The sequence below is a fragment of the Paramormyrops kingsleyae genome, chromosome 1, assembly GCF_048594095.1.
Source record: "Paramormyrops kingsleyae isolate MSU_618 chromosome 1, PKINGS_0.4, whole genome shotgun sequence".
In the NCBI taxonomy this organism is placed as follows: domain Eukaryota; kingdom Metazoa; phylum Chordata; class Actinopteri; order Osteoglossiformes; family Mormyridae; genus Paramormyrops; species Paramormyrops kingsleyae.
The window spans coordinates 35,561,305-35,578,741 of record NC_132797.1 but is presented as its reverse complement, the minus strand read 5'-3'; the positions used below and the strand labels follow the sequence as shown (position 1 = coordinate 35,578,741).

The window sequence follows — 17,437 nt, the reverse complement described above, 5'->3', positions numbered from 1 at the left end:
ACCACCCAAGGGGCACCGACGGAGGTGCTGCCTCTCAGTTGTAGGGTATCATCTTACATACAAGCGTTTCACATTAACTTATGTCTCTAGTTCATGGGAGGAAGCCAATGTACCTGGAGGAACCCTAACAATTGAGAGAACCTGCACACTGCACACACACGGGCACACAAACCCGCCCACGCAGAGCCGGGGTCAGAATCGCACCTCCATCCTCACAAACGCTGCCGCCCACTGAGCTGCCATGCTGCCCGCATGAGTCCTGGAGAAGCATTAATCTCACCCAGAAGGAATCATTTTTTAATGACATGTGTGCCAAAAGCGTGTCCTCTTTTTCTGAGCCGGGGATGAAGAATGTAAATGTGATTAATAATTTATGTGTTGCTCACCAAAACACATCGGAGGCTTCCTTCAGCCAGGCTCTCAGTACTGAAATAGAAATCAGCATTTCGGATAGCCTGGGCTGATTAGACAGGGAGCGCTTTGATCTCTTTTACTAATGCATTAGGGGGAACTGAACAAATGTAAGCAGAAGCTTGCAGGTTCAGGATAATATGCTTTTGTAGCCTTCAGAGAGGTACTTAGAAAACAGGCAGAGCCAGCTGTGATATTCAGCAGTGCCATGGACTCGGACATTCATTACCTATTAGGGCTTGACTGAAATATCCGCCAGCTGATAAAACCGGCTGATATTAAGGTTCAGCGAGAAAATCACCAATAACGTCCCTTTAAACATTTATGCTGAGAAAAGGAGCTCTATCCTCGCTGCATTTATACCTTTCAACATATAGGTTTCAAAGCACATGAGCTTCCTGTGCCGGGGGGGGGGGGGGGGGGGGAGGGACAAATAAGAATAGGTAAATAAACAACCAGATTAATTTTTATTTTTTATTTCTGTTTATGTTATGAGAAAACGGCAACATCATTGTGGGTGTGTTTGTTATTTTCCCCGGTGAAACGCCATCCTCCCTGAAATTTTGACAAGTTAGCTAGCTAATTCATTCCGCATTCAGCTGGCCTGGTATCCTCCGCAGAGACCTGGATTGGGTTCTGGGTTGCCATTCAGCTGGCCTGGTATCCTCCGCAGAGACCTGGATTGGGTTGTGGGTTGCCAGGTTGTGATGGCAGAGGGGCTGGAATTGTATGTAGTGTGTGGATTATGTGTCTAGATTGTGTTTCATAGACAAAACAGGAACTTGAGTAATGTCAGACAAACATGCAAAACTTATGGATCTGTGTGTGATGATTATTTATAATGATGGTATTGCTAATAAGTCTTATGGTTTAGTCTAGGCTTGAGCCATGGCAGTTACATGCTGTTAAGACCCATCTATCTAAATTACAGCAACAAAAGACAATAAATAAGTCTTAGATAACCTGAAAACATCCACAAAATGAGTGAAAGACATAAGGTATTAACACAACCAGCAGTGAAAACAGCTACACATTGCTGAGAAATACATCATAGGTCACATGAAAAAGTTGTTAGTAATTTGCTGTGGGAACGGATATTCTGTAAAAACTTTTTTAGATGGAATGTGTTTTTTTTGTGTGAACGCATTTGTAATTGTAGAGCAGATCCTGTGCTACAGGTTAAGTGTATCTTTGTGAGATCTTTCTGTGTCGTTTACTTATTTTACGGTTATATTATAGGAGAATAACATGTATATGTGCAGACACATGAGTGTATCAACATAAGTGTATCAGTGCAGATGGTCACATGCGCATGCACACACACACACACGGACACCAAACACACATGCACACACACACACAGACGTACATACACACGTGCACACACACGCACATACACACATGCGCACACACGGACACCACACACACGCACATACACATGTGCACACATACACACGTGCACACACGCACATACATAGACACATACCCACACACAAGCACACGGAGAGATGAAGGCAGTTTTATAAAAAGCTGTGCTCAGCAGGCTCCCCTCAGGGACTCTCTTCCCCGGGATGAACCGCTCCAGCTGTGTGCGCCGGCATGTTGTCTCCCGTGACTCGATGCTTTCAGTAGAGCAGGCTCAGATCCCCAGCACACATCGGCCTGCTGACCTCATGGTTGTGTTTCTGGGAAACGTCTCCCAGAGAGCACAGCGTCTGTCCTCCCAAAGGGGCTGGGGCTCGCCAGGAGTGTCTGACGTGTGACCGCGTTCCCCCACACAGGCATCGGCAGCTTCCTGTACATCGAAGCGAGCCCCCGGGCGGAGGGCCGGCGGGCCCGGCTAGTGAGCCCAGAGGTGCGGCCCCAGCAGGGGGAGCTCTGCCTCATCTTCTCCTACCAGCTGTGGGGCGAGGGGATGGGCCACCTTCGGGTGCTGCTGCGGGACACCAACCAGGAGGAGACACTGATTTGGGCCCTGAAGGGGGACCAGGGGCCCGTATGGAAGGAGGGGCGCACCGTCCTGCCCCACTCGCCCAAGGAGTACCAGGTACAGAGGCATTGTAGGTCAGGCTGGTGTGTGTGTGTGTGTGTGTGTGTGTGTGTGTGTGTGTGCATGCATAGACAGGGCTCACAGTAGCTTTTACTGCTGTCAAACTGATTGTCCATAATGTCCAAAATAACTTTCATTCTATAGGATGAAAGGCAGGAAGTTGCCAGTCAATTCAGGAAATAGTTCAGGAAAAAATCCAGAGTCTCTGAAGCACCTGCAAGCAGCAAAGTATCTGGCTCTCCAGGCAAACCGCCCCCCAGTCGCTGCCCTGAACAGCTCTAAATTAGCCATGAATGAATACAAGAGGACAGGAACTGGCCATTTATAGTGAATTCTAAATGAAACTAGTCCGTCTTGATATTGCAGTGAGGATTTCCACAACACTTTATAGTTTGACATATTTGCTGTTCTCTAGCTGGCAGCATCAGTAGGCTTCACTCCGGAAAGCAGGGGCAGTAATGGCTCAGGGGGGGATGAGGACAGGGAACAGCACTGGCAGTTTACAGAACAAAGAAGGGGAACTGCAGTGAGGGCACAGGGCAGAGTCAACAGCAAGGGGGGACCACAGCTCAGAGAATACGCAGCAGGGACAGACCACAGCACAGTGCATAAACTCAAAGACAGACCACAGCAGAGAGAATAAACAGCAGATAGACCACAGCTCAGAGAATACGCAGCAGGGACAGACCACAGCACAGTGCATAAACTCAAAGACAGACCACAGCAGAGAGAATAAACAGCAGACAGACCACAGCTCAGAGAATACGCAGCAGGGACAGACCACAGCACAGTGCATAAACTCAAAGACAGACCACAGCAGAGAGAATAAACAGCAGACAGACCACAGCTCAGAGAATACGCAGCAGGGACAGACCACAGCACAGTGCATAAACTCAAAGACAGACCACTGCACAGTACATAAGCTCAAAGACAGACCACAGCACAGTGCATAAACTCAAAGACAGACCACAGCAGAGAGGATAAACAGCAGACAGACCACAGCGCAGAGAATAAACAGCAGAGACAGACCACAGCTCAGAGAATACACAGCAGGGACAGACCACAGCACAGTGCATAAACTCAAAGACAGACCACAGCAGAGAGAATAAACAGCAAACAGACCATAGCGCAAAGAATAAACAGCAGAGACAGACCACAGCAGAGAGAATAAACAGCAAACAGACCATAGCGCAGAGAATAAACAGCAGAGACGGACCACAGCACAGAGAATAAACAGCAGAGACAGACCACAGTGCAGAGAATAAACAGCAGAGACAGACCACAGCACAGAAAATAAACAGCAGAGACAGACCACAGCTCAGAGAATACACAGCAGGGACAGACCACAGCACAGTGCATAAACTCAAAGACAGACCACAGCAGAGAGAATAAACAGCAAACAGACCATAGCGCAAAGAATAAACAGCAGAGACAGACCACAGCAGAGAGAATAAACAGCAAACAGACCATAGCGCAGAGAATAAACAGCAGAGACGGACCACAGCACAGAGAATAAACAGCAGAGACAGACCACAGTGCAGAGAATAAACAGCAGAGACAGACCACAGCACAGAGAATAAACAGCCTCCTCCTGCTTCCTGACAGGTCATCATGGAGGGTTTTTTTGACCACGGCAACAGAGGCCACATCTGGCTGGACAACATGGACATGAGCTCCAGCACCATGCTGGAAGACTGCACACGTAAGTCCCCACTTCTCTGGGGGGCAGGCAGGGGAGTCCTCGAATGCTTTTTTTTTCCAACCTCATGGGTGCCAGTGCCAGTCCCTTCAAAGTCAAATTAAAAATTAGGGGCGGGGGGCTCCTGTTTTTGTTCACGAAATATCCTAACTAGGCCACGAACGCCCCATGGGCTCTGATTCTAATCTATGTTTCATTAGATTTTCTTCCCCCTTCTTTTCTGTTTGTAAACACACCCGTCACAGGAATTGTTGGACAGCCAGCTTCCTCGCAATGACTAGAAATGTGCTTTTTTAAAAAGCGCAGGCTTGAAAGTCTTAAGGAGCTCAGCCTCCTGTTCTCTGGAGCAGCACCCGGCAGACTGGCTGATCCGTCAGAGCGCGGGTCCCCACCAGGCCGGCCCCATGGCGGCCCGAGATCTATCCTGTCTGCCCGCACACAGCCTCTCTTTCCCAAACCTTCCTCTCCTTATCTATTAATTCTGCACAGCTTGCAGACGGCTTCTACGTTACCGCTGCCAAAAAATCTCCCATGGACTCTCTCTGTGTTCTTTTTAATTGTCCCGGCATTCCGGGCATTCTAAATACGCGTTCGGTATTCCGCGGTTCTCCACGCACAGCCGCGTTAATGGGTCACCATCGCCCTTCCCCGCCATGAATTTGTCATGAGGGTGGCATCCAAGAGCATCACCAGTCACTGTGGGAGTTATTTTCATACGTTGGTGCTTTCGCATTATTTACAAACCTCTGCTTCTTTTATTTCCTAGATCCTTTTGATTAAATGACAGTTGCATTCTACAGTCTGTTTTTTCCCCCATAAACATGGTTATTTCTTCTTTTCAGAGCCTTTTGCAGCCTTTCCTCCCTTCATGACAGGTAAGCCTGACCTTGTCACCGCTCCGCACCCATTTTACTTCCTATGCAGATGTTTGCGCTTAATGCCCATGACGTGATGCTGCTTCCGGTTTGGCTTCGGGCCCCTGGCGCTGCGCGCTGCCCCTGCCCCCTGCCCGCTCATCCTGCTAGGGCCACTCGCTCTGTGACCACACGGTCTCTCGATAACCGTCGTCCGGTGCTCCTGGCGAAGCTGCATGCCGCAATTTCATCTCCGTTGTTGCCATTGCGATACTAATGGAAATGTCAGCGCTGATAGTAGATTCGGAGCGACGTTTTGGTCATGTTTTCCGGGAGAGGGAACGGCAAATGGCTTTCGGGGCATGATGATGGGCCGGTGCAGAGGGAACCATGTGACGGGATTGTGTGAGAGAGCCCTCTAAGAGGCTCCTGTGTGCGGGCCTCAGCCAGCACTCAGAATCTCATACATACAGGCAGGTCTTGTTAGCGGGTAGAGGAGCAGGTGCCCCCCCTCCCATCATGGCTTGTCTTACTCCCTGTGTGCCTGTGCCCACCCACTGTGCCCGTGCCATGTGCCAAGGAGTCTATAGAAACTGAGCTGGGACAAGACAGGCCCTGGGCTGAGGGCATCGTTTGCTTTGTAGACGGAGCAGCAGCTACATGGACTTTCTTCTGAAGTCGGTATCACAGAATCTGATACTTTCTACTTTCTAGGTGTGAAGGTTCCTTTTTTCTCCTCAGTATCAGGAGCGCTACGTAGGGAACTTGTCTCGAAGTATCTGGGTTTATTTTTTGTTTAAAATGGTATTATTAATGCAGCACGATACTATCGCTGATCCAGCATCCCGAGAGGCAGTGCAGAACAGAAAGATGGCAGAAATTTCGGTTTTCATTCCCCACATACTGTAGACATCTTGTTTTGAGTTTTATTCTGGGAGCCACATTAATAAATGGGCATCCCCCATGGGGGAGTTTGGCTTGTGGCGAAATCGTCTGGCAGTGAGCAGTGCATGCAGGAACAGCAGCTACCTCCCCGCCCCTCCCTGCGAAGAGTTCACTCACAGAGCACCTTCTGGGCACTCGGAGACTCCTCAGCCAGCCGCTGGAGAGATGGTCTCCGCAGCCTGCATGCCGGCCGCGCTACACTGCAGGAGGAGCCTCTCCACGGGTGCTTGGCCAGCAGCAGTGACACACTGGAATGCAGAGCCGTCAGAGGGCCAGAGCGCCGTCGTGCAAACTGTGGCATTCCGCTAAACCCTCACCACCACTGGATTAGAGACCCTGCCAGTTGTCTGTTGTGAGTGAACTCTTTGCACGAACTGGCTTTCTTCCCCAACCTGTTACCCACTTTGAACCGTCTGTTGAATAAACAGTATATTTATTCACGTTCGTACTCGACTTATTGCAGCCCTGAAGTCAGTTTCCTGCTCTCAGCGAAGTCTGATTTTCGCATGTAACCCTCCCTCCCCATGGTTTCTTACTGAATGTGGCATTTAGAAATATAAACCCATGTGTACATACACATTGCAGGAAGCAAGGATTCTGGTTTGCCTTGACAACAACCAAGTGAAGATAGGGTGGCCGGCATGCATGTGCACGTCTGTTTGCGTGCAACAAATGTTTGGTTAGTTCATGTGCAAAACAAGACTTAGGGCTAAGAAGAGATTAATGAAGTAGATCAGCTAGCTGAGCCTGCATGCCTCCCTGCCCTAGCCAACTCTTCTGTGTCTCTCTACCAGGGGAAGCCCTTCCTGGCAGGAGTGACCCCACAGTAGACACGGTGTCAGTGCAGCCCATTCCTACCTACTGGTATTACATAATGGCCAGCGGGGGGGCCCTGCTGCTTCTGGGTTTGGCCACTCTGGTCATGCTCCTCTGCTGCCACCGCTACCGTGTTGCGGCCAAGAAGAGCCAGCACTCTGTGGTCTACCAGAGCTCCCAGTACCCTGCCAGTGTCCCACCCAGGCCCGGGGTGGAGCCCACGCTCTCCATTAGACTGGAGAAGGAGGACCACATCTCCCACTGCAAAGCCTGTAGACTCTGTCCTCAGTGCCATGGCAACTAACCACATCTCTCAGGCGCCTGGGCTCACATGCGTGCACCTCTAATGGTTCCTGTGGGTGTTTGAAAAGGATTGTTTACTGCCCTTGTTTCTTCTAACGGATGCTGCATCTTAAAGAATACTGCAAACAAATGTGAATGAAAGAAAAAAAAAACTTGTGGACATGGATTTGTGGACAGTTCGTAAGGGCTTGAGATGTTTCAGGACGGGGTTTGCTGCCCAGAAGTTTAGCACCCAATATCCAGCCAGAGCCTCTTAGTGCCAGCCCACCTCCTCTGGAATTCCGGCAGGGTGGGACCCAACCCCATGTGAAGATTTAATCCCAGGCTCGTGACAAATCCGATTGTGATGTCAGAGTGTCGCCCCGGTAATGCCAACATAGTTATGACAGCATAAGGAGAAAAAGAAGCCACTTCCTACGATCGAGACGATACAGATGGAGATTAGTGAGATGAGAGACTCGACAGACTGTATGACTGAGTGGAGAGACCAGGCTGACTGGCTGAGAGAAAGGATTCAGCAGACTGAGTGAGAGTCCAGACCAGGCAGAAACTGTTAGTGATGTAAGAGAAGGTCCTGTAGTATCAACAGAGACTATGATATTTCAGTTAGGGCTGGCTGACAGGGACATGTGTCAGGTGTTTAAAAGCCAGGCATGTGAACTGATTAAGCACTTAGTAATATTCACTGTTTGCAGTGAACAAAAATACGCTCGTGTTGATGGAGGATGTTGGTGTTCTCTTAATTTTAACATGGCCGGGGGTGTCTTAAACAACTGAGCATAGTATGTGTTGTGTGTGTGTGTGTGTTTTTGTAAGTGAATCCTAAAATATGAGGGATAGTTAACAGAATGAATATGCCCTTGTCTGATCTGAAAAAGAGAAATCAGTTTCCCTGAATGTAAAAACGGTGGGTTCTGTTTTGTGAAGAACGTTGGCACTGTCTTCCTCTGATCAAAATTAAACATTTCTTAAATGACTTGAGGATGATAAGGGATGATGAAAGTGGCTTTTGCACTCGCTGTAAAATAGCAGCTTACCATTAGACATTCAAAAGAATTTTGGATCTGCCGTTGGCAACCATTATTTCTTAATCTTCAGGGTGATGAGTATTGGTGGTCAAAGATAGATTCTCTCAGGAGATAGTCTGAATGCTGCTTCTCCTAACTCTTAATGTCCAATCTGGCAGAGGAGCCAGTGTTGTAATATAGAGCAGTGTCATAACAAAGGAAAATGATGTTGAGCTCTGAAAGTGCCAGGAAATGGTGAAGTAAAGTAGTAGATATTAAACTGATTATACAGACACAGTATAGGCAGGAAAAGTGGGAAATATGTCAGGAGACTGTAATACCAGAGTCACAGATGTCACACTCATGATTGAAAAAGGTCAGATACCTCAAATCCTGTTTTTATATATATATATAACAGTCTTAAAAGCAACCCCACTTACCTTCTGATGATTAATTGCATTTTTTCTTTTGCACATGCTTTTATCCACTTTCAAAGGTGACGGGTCTATACTTGTGCCAATATTATTACTCAAGAAATTCAATTAAGAATCTTCTCATAACTGCATCAGTAGCTCTGCTCTTAGGATTTTTAGGATTTTAGCTTACAGGCTCACAGAGAATGATACATAATAATCCAGATAAATCTCTGATTTGGAAAATGTGTTTATAAATATAAATACATGAACATGTATATATATATATTATACATACCCAAATATTCTATCATGCATTCACCTTCAGTATGTGAAAGCTCAGAGATTTTGGAGGAGGAGCCAAGTAAGATTTTTTTGGATCGGGTAGTAAAATGGAGGACAAGAGTAATGGTAAATAGCACTAATATCTGAAAAGTGCGGCGCATAGTTGCCTGTGTGCAGACGTCTCGCAGAGAGGTTTCGGTCCAGGGCTACTACCGAAAAGAACACAACACACGCACAGATCGTACAAACAGACTAAACGCAACAAGGTGACATCAAATAAGATCAATGGGAAATGCTCCCAATGTGCTGAATGATTTCCAGCAAACCAGTTTGCTTCTCTTGCCTTAGTCGGATGCTGTTTACAAGACCCATATGACCTGACAAAAAAGCAGACAGACCCTCCGTTCAGCAGTGGCTGATGTTTCGGCTCTCCTGTGGAGAGGGGCTGGGGCTTTGCCTTCATGTTGCCCGTAAAGTGGGAGCAGAGATCAAAGAAAAACCTTCTGTATATAGCTTTTCTCTGAAGGGCTTCCATCTTGAAGATCGGATCCAGTGTATCTATAATGCAAAAGCACACATAAAACCCTTAGCAGGCACTGACCAATTGACTCTCCTCAATCCCCACCATCTCTTTGTGGAAGACGCCATTGCTGTGTTCTTTTAGAGTGAATCTTTGATGTAGACTGAATTTCCTGAATCCGTAGTCTGAAAGGCATATTCCTTGTAGTACTGACAGCAACTAAAATGCTCTGTCTTTAAGAGAAACTCTCCATGCAGCCCTGTAAGTAAGTGGGCTTTCCAGGAATCATTCAGTGTCAAGTTTTAAAACTTTATTGGGCAGGATATCAGTCTACAGGGGCTTATTGACAAGCTGAGGAACTTGGAGAAGCACCCTGCCTGACCTGGAATTAGAATCTGAGAAGTAATGCCCTTCCAGAGCAGGTGTCTCAAGCGCCTTTCAAAGTCATCCAGATATACAGTCATATAGATAAATGCTGCGGTGAAAGTGCCGTCCTCCACCAACGATAAAATGTATAACATTTACTGATAACACAGGCGTGCTCTTCCCCTTGGATGGTTCTGAAATAATAATGGATTTCTGGAAGGCCAGCCTACTCTGATAATATGCTGTGGATAATCCATTAAATAGTGTCAACATTTATGAACTAAGGTGTTGTTAGTTCAAATAGCATCTTAAATGATTCTGTTATTGTTGCATGCATTCATTCAGAGTTGGCTAGCTCTGAGTACAGAAGTAAGTGTGGTAATCCATAAATCTTCCAACTTCTAATCCTGGTCAGAGTCACCTAGAACCTATGGGAAGCAGCAGAGGGTAAAAGCCTGGAGTGGGTCCTGATTGAGATGCCAGTCTATCACAGGACACACACACCAAAACACCACTGTGCACTGTGAGCAGTTCATTATGACAGTGAATCGAGGAATTCAGTTGGCTGACTGTCATGACCTACTGAACTGATTAGCTGGATGGACTGTTGATTGACTATCGATTCACCATTATACTGATGACTGATGGCTATTGAGAAAGTGGCAATAGAGACAGTAATAAACCCTCACTGGGGAATTTACCCCATAACAACCCACAGCTAAGTTGCATTCGATCAATGTCCCTATTGCAAATAGAACTAAATCCATACAATGTTTTGAAGAAGGTCAGGTTGAATGTATAGATGTCAGAATTTGCAGGAGCAGCATGTAGTGGATGATGCTCAGTCAAAGAATTTTTCTTGCATGTTGGCACAGTGTGTCATTAATGTACTTATTGGGTGCAGAATGGCTGCTGATTACATCAGCCAGGGCTACAGAAGGGACGCAACCTTCAGAACTGTGAGTTGAATGGACTATGGAATTACCTGTGTCACAGATACAAATGATGAATGAATGGAATGACTGACTAAGTTCAGTCGGCTCCACATCATTAGCAGGTACTTCCACCAATCATATTGCCTGGCAAGTAAAACTGTATGGTAAGTCAGGAGTTAGACCATGTTGTTTTACAACTCCACTGTTAAGGCTTCAGATCCCACCTCTGCTCTGTTTTTGTGGAGTTTGCAGGCTCTTTCCATGTTCTTTGGAGACCCTCCTGGTACTTTGGTTTCCCATTACAAACCAGAAGCATGAGGTTAGGTAATATAGCGCGTCTATGCTGCTCATATTGTGTAACAGTGTGCCCTGCAATGGTAGAGGTGGTAGAGCGATATGGCAATACGTCACAATTTTTTTAGACAGGATCACAGTCCACGATCTTATAATGATTCTTTTTTATGTTGGTTTTATTGAACAGTACAAACCAAACAAATTCTCCTGTTTTTAAAAAAATGTAGCCCTATAAGAGTGAAAAATGTAGAAGTGAAACATATTTAGCATATTCTTGCAGATGTTTTCTTTTGAGGTGGTTAAAAAGGTTCATCCTGTTGCTATCCAATGTGTGACGTGGATCTTTGCAAATAATTGTTGTTCAAGCCATGTCAGTTTTGGAAAACCCAGACAAGTTACTATTACTGATGTCAAATTCTTTTGAGGGATCAGCTGTTCCACATTGACCATTCCGATACTTCGTCAAATAGGGATGTGTCACATGTTCACTGCATGTTGGGATGAGGGGAAAAAGGGAGAAAGTAAGAAATCCAAAGCATTGCCTACTGTTAGCCATTACCGGTTTACTGGTGTATCGAAACGAATTTGCCTGACAAAACAACTTTAGATAGGTGTATGAGCCATAGAACTGCAATTGATAGAAAGTGCACTGTATCACGACGCTAACGATCTCTCCATAAAGGCAGGTCGTGAAGACATTTTAATTAACAAAATCGCACACCCCCGTATTGCGGTCTTCTGCCTTGTGCCCTGTGCTACCTGGAATAGGCTCCAGGCTTACTATGACCTTGTATTTATAATATGGGGTAATGCTCAACATTAACTGCACCTTCATAATGCCTTTATAATGCATTCGTAAAACATTCAGTGCAGCTTCATAATGCATTCATAGAACGTTCATAAGCAGCATGTAAGTATACCTTAACATCCTAACATACCTTAACAGCTTTAATGTCCATTAATAATAAGCATTATATGATAATAACAAGCATATTCATATAATCATATAATGTTTGTTATTAAAATAAAGCTGTTAAGGTGTGTTAGGGTTTTAAGGTATGCTTACATGCTGCTTATGACTGTTCTGTGAATGCATTATGAAGGTGCAATGAATGTTCATTGAATGCATTATGAAAGTGCAATGAATGTAAAGCATTAACAAATATGAGTTACATGCACAGATGGGAGGGGATTGTCCTTTTAACACAGCCATTATTACAGACACTTCAAGGTCGTGACTATTATGTCAGTCACTTGAATGTTGTGCGTGACTCTATTCCAGTTTCTCCTCACAGTCATGCAGTTAGGCTAATTGACGTTGCATATGGTGTATGATTGTGTGTGGTATGCATGCGTGCCCAGGGTGTGCCTCGACCTTGTGCCCTGTGCTGTCTAGGATAGGCTCCAGGCCCCCCGACCCTGACCTGGATCAGCCATTCAACAATAAATGGATGGATAATGTTGTCACGAGCCACAAACTCTTCTGAAAAAAGACATTCAATTCAAAGTAAAGGAATCGCAGTGACAGGCCGTAATTTGCTCAAAGTGGTCATAGGCATTTTTATGTTATAACCAGATGGTTTACTGTCTATTAATACTTGAGTGCAAAGATGGCTACAAATGTAAGTACTGAATGGGTTATTTAATGAAGGCCCATATTTACATGCACCTATGTGCAGAGTTATACATACATCTGCGGCTCTTTTTACGGTGTTCAGTTCCCACCCACTCATGCTGCAGAATTTTCTGGAGTCGCTTGAAAGACCGCAGGGTTCGGCGTGCATTCTTATCTCTGAGCTGTCGTAGTTGGGGATTTTCAAATGCAGAGGCAGTAGTAAAACTTTGGCAGGTCCTCTTGATGTCCTGTTAAATCAAAAGCAGGCACCACATCTCTCTGCAGACTCATGCAAAGCTCTTAATATTTTTAATTAGTTAATGGAGCAGATAACATTGATTAAGCCGGCAGTCTGCTTTTTCCCCTCGCCCGCCCCCTTCTTTTGCCGTCCCTGAAAGACATACTAATGAGAGAGATCTCCCACAGCAGCCTTGCCAAGGAAGCGGCCAGGCCAAGCGGCCTCCCCCCTCCCCTTATGTGCTTTGTCACCTGGCTCTGAGGGATGGACATTAGTTGTGCGACTGCAGGTTTCACCCATTCGTGGTCGTTGGTCCAGCACACAATAACTCAAGGACGGGATGTTTGTGGACATCTGTTGCCACTAAATCTGCAGAGGAGGGGAGAGGGTTTACCTCCCTGCATACTGCAGCTTCTCAGCACTTAGGGCACTCTTCACCGCTGCTGTCTTCTCTCAGCCCACATTTGGTCTGAGACACTTTCAGACTAACAGTAGACTGCAGCTGGAAGGATGAAGATGAAGAGAAATCATAGAAAAGCACTGCGATGGCAGCTTGGGGGGTCGCCCTGCCGCCTGGCATGACTGTTGAGTGAGAGTCACGTGTAACAGAGAAATCCGCATGTCACTGTTGACGGAATGCAAACCAGGTCAGAGTGTGGTGACAGTCTTGGTGTCCTCTCAGTGAATGTAGGGGTCTGGCTGTGATTGTCCTATGCTGTGTTACACCTCAGCTCCTAGCCTGTTCACAACAAAAAAGTAGCTTGTGGAATTCATGGTCTTGGAATATGTTGTGTGCAATGTAATAATAAAGCGATATTTTTATACAAACTGGCGTATGTGTCCATGATGTCAGCATATTTTAATCACTGTTTTTTCCCAGTCCTTTTGTTGAGAATTATCCCCCATTGCTGATCTGTTGTGGGCAACTTGTTCACTGAAAGATAGTGTGTGTTTCTTGGAAGCATTATTCGTGGCTTATTAATGAACAAAATAGGCCAGATGGACCTGCATTTTCACAGCTGCACAGTAGCAAATTTTGGGTTGTTCTATCAGTTCTTAGTAGCTTCTCAAATGCTTCACAAGGCTTTTACCTGCTGAGTAGTATCTCCCCAGGTAGCTTGCTATGTAGATCATTACTTTTATTGACACTGTGAGCTGTTTGCTAAAAGCTGTTTTAAGTCTTCTTGCTACTTGATATTCCAGACAAGTCAAAAGCTTATCTGGGCTGTGATACTGTGATCTCCTGCTTCAAGTGGCTCTTCTTTCCTCGCTACAGATCAGAGGCCTGTGGACATTGAAGATGAGCGTGCCGTCAACACGAAAAAGCAGATAGATGGAGGTGAGCCAGAGAAATATGCGTCTAATTACGCAAAGCGGGAGTAGGATGATTTAGTTGTTTCTGTATAGCTTACCTTCCCCAGCACAGCAAAATACAGCCAATAAACAGAGTAAACAGCTATGGACAGATCTGCGTCCACCACAAGTGCCTTTTCAACGGGGCTCACAAACGCCAATTCCACCTCACGGGCTGTGTTCGTTCATAGACCCTGCGCCGTAAGATCTCGCTCGTTTCTTAGGAAAGTCTTTGTCCAGGAGAAAAAAGGGCCACGAAAGCTAATTAAAGCGTGGAACAGCATGTGTCCAGCGCCTCGTCTTTCACTGCAGCCTTACCCTCATTCTCCCTTTAGGAAAATAATGAAACAATCAGCGGCTTCCACAGCTTTTGGCTACCAGTCGCTTGATGTCACTTACGTTGGCGCTGCCAAAGCTAAATGAACAACAAACGCATTCCTGTACTGTTTTTATGAGCTTCGGCCAGGGAGCAGGAGGGTGTTAAGAGGAGCTCTCGGGGGGTAAGACAGTGCCATTCGCTGCAGCCGCTCTGCGTCTCTCCCAGGAAACCGGGACAGGAGGAAGCAAATGGAGAGAAAGAGCAAGGCAGCCATTCGTGTCTTCATTTTTGTGTAATTCATGGTGTCCTGTTAATAGCAGGCCAAAGAGTGGGGGGTTGTGCACACCACCCGTCTAAGATAGGAAATTTTATTTAATATCTATTACTGCTGCGGAGTGTCACCTCAGGAAAGCAGTAAAACGACCCTCTTGAATGTTTGTGGTCTTCTGGGGAGCTGCATGCCTTTATAGGCGTTTTAAATGCTTCAGGGTTTTACATGCTCCTAAATCTCCCATGCGCCCGATGCAGGCCTCCCCTTCCTGCAGTGGAGCACGCCGGGGCCATCGGGGGGGCCGCCTGTCACACGCGTGTCGGAGAAGGACAGCGCCTGGCTGTACACGCTGGACCCCATCCTGGTGACCATCATCGTGATGAGCTCGCTGGGCGTGCTGCTGGGTGCCGTCTGTGCAGGCCTCCTGCTCTACTGCTCCTGCTCCTACGGCAGCCTGGGCTCTCGCGGCTCCACCACGCTGGAGAACTACAACTTCGAGCTGTACGACGGCATCAAGCACAAGGTCAAGATCAACCAGCAGCGCTGCTGCACCGAGGCGTGAGCGGCGTTCCCGCGGTGCCCGCCGAACGAGAACACGCTCCTCTCTTTCTCTCTCACTCTCTCTCTCTCCTGTCACCCTCCATTTCCCTCGCTCACCTGTGGGAGGGCGTCTGTGCAGGGAGGGACAGCGCGGGCCTCACGTCACCTCCTGCTGCTGAAGTGCGGCTCGGCCTTCGGACCAGAACTACTGGGTGTGGCTGAGCTGCTCCCAGTGCCGCGAACAGGAAGCACGGAAACATATCACGTCTTTGCCTATCCCAAAAAATCAAGTAAATAAATATAGAGTTCTAAAGACCTGCACTTTTCGCAGGACTGTCCTGACAGGCGGTCGCTGGGCTAGCCTCTGCCTGCCCTGCGTTTGCAGGCACTCGCAGTTTAATATTTTGTGGGCTGGTTCGTTTAGCTTTAGACCTGTGTCTCAGTATCGCGTCAGCTTCTGTTTTTCCTCCCTCTTGCTGTCTGCACTATTTTTCGAGCTCCGCCTCTTCAGTGTCGACCGCCAGTCTTAGGCCTCTTAAGTGCTCTGTTCGAAAGTTCATATATTTGTTTTGAGATGTTTGCCAGTCTTTGGGAAAAAAAAATGAGAGAAAGTTGAAAATAATATTTGATCTAAAATTAGATTCAAGTGTTCGGTTAAGTGCATTGGATTTAGTATGCAGATCGTCTTCTAGTGCTTTACTTTAGAGAGGAGGATTTGTGCACAGCCACACATTATGGGCTGGTTGAACTGATGAGGATGGTCTTGGAGCAGCCTATGGATTGCAGACGGTCCCGGCCGCAGAGACGTCAAGCTGCCTGCGGGGGCACCCTTGCCATGATTTGGGGAGAGAGAGCGTGCCCTCTGTCCTCGATCAGCACCAGCTGTGAGCTGGACAGGGCTCAGACAACAAAGGTACACCTACAATGGAAGCTGGAAAGCAAAACCACTTTTTTTGGACAACACTATTGAGCCTTAAGCATCTTTGGAGGAGAGCCATGGAGAAACAGCCGTTCCTGAATAACAACCACTGAGGCCTTGGAGGATTCGGCCTTATGTTTTTTTTCATTTTAACATCTTTTTTTTCCCAAACTGCGCTGAAGGTTAAGAAGATGCTGGTTTTGTGTTTCAGTTAATCTTGGTCCGATCCCGCGTCAGTTTGTCTCTGGGTTCTTTCTCGATGCCCAAATGTGAAAAGAGAACCATGCGTCTTTCCGCGGTGCGCCAAACGGACCCGGAATGAGCGGAGCGAGGGGGGTGGGGAGCTGGGTGGGTGAGCAGGGGCTCCCATGATTGGCCCCCTGATGGGGGTCCAGCCCCAACCTTGGACCCTCCCCCGGACCCTATACCAAGTGCCTTGGAGCTCGCCTGATGGACCTCTGCCGTTGAGTGGAGACAGTATTACTTTCCTGTCTGGGACCGGGGGCAGTAACGCAGATGCAGGAATCCCGGCAGTGGTCAGATGTTCAGCTGTTGTTTGTAGACTTTGTACAGAAATGGTCTTTTTTATTAATATTATTTAATAAAGGATTGATATTGTTCTGAAGTCTTCTATAGTTTTGTTAAGACATGACTTTATCTTCATCTTGGTCACAGGTATTTTTGCAAAAGATTATACAATTACGTGAGCACTCTATAACTTATCTTTTCTGAAACCAATGGAGGTTACAATATTAGTGGATAAAGAACCCTTTAATGTCTGTGCTGACTCGGACACAGGGGGTTGTCTTTGATAGCCGACAGCATGTTACAAACACAGCATTCTCAACACTGGGGAGACCGTATTGAAAAAACTGGAGCTGAAGTCATAATATTGGTGTAAAAATATGTCTTCGCTACTCCTTCGAAGTAGGCTGGGCCTTGGTTGCATGCTATGCTTTGAGTTTTACCACTTCAGTCCAGCTTGCTTCTGTTAGTGGCCTTCATTAAGGAGACACATGCTACACTGTGCCCCCCACCTCCCCTCCAGACTCCTATGCCAGCTCTCTGTTCTCCTGGCTGCTCTGTACTCACCTCTGTGCAACTTACACCCTCTTTATCTTTTACCCTAAAAGTCTGTTTTGCCGTTGCTGCTCTCGGACTGTGACAGGAGAGCTGCGGCTAAAGTCTGCACGGATGGCACAATTTTTACCCCTGCGGTTGGTTCACTGCCAGCTTTAACAGCAGACAGGAGCGGGATGCCCGGCTAGCCTGTGCCCTCTGAAG

General features: G+C 46.8%; 1 protein-coding gene across 2 annotated transcripts in view; it reads left to right on the top strand.

The window, feature by feature from the left end:
- The window catches only part of nrp2b (neuropilin 2b), a 69,646-nt gene extending 52,868 nt beyond the window's left edge, over positions 1–16,778 (top strand). The window contains exons 13-17 of one of the 2 annotated variants that reach the window (XM_072714808.1): positions 2,193–2,458; positions 4,067–4,163; positions 5,003–5,035; positions 14,028–14,090; positions 14,952–16,778. In XM_072714808.1, the coding sequence (XP_072570909.1) occupies positions 2,193–2,458; positions 4,067–4,163; positions 5,003–5,035; positions 14,028–14,090; positions 14,952–15,256 (764 nt within the window). In that variant the 3' untranslated portion in view covers positions 15,257–16,778. Of the gene's footprint in view, positions 1–2,192; positions 2,459–4,066; positions 4,164–5,002; positions 5,036–6,753; positions 13,580–14,027; positions 14,091–14,951 lie in introns of those variants that run through there. The other variant, XM_072714810.1, reaches the window with a different exon arrangement.
- The last annotated feature ends 659 nt before the right edge of the window (positions 16,779–17,437 follow it).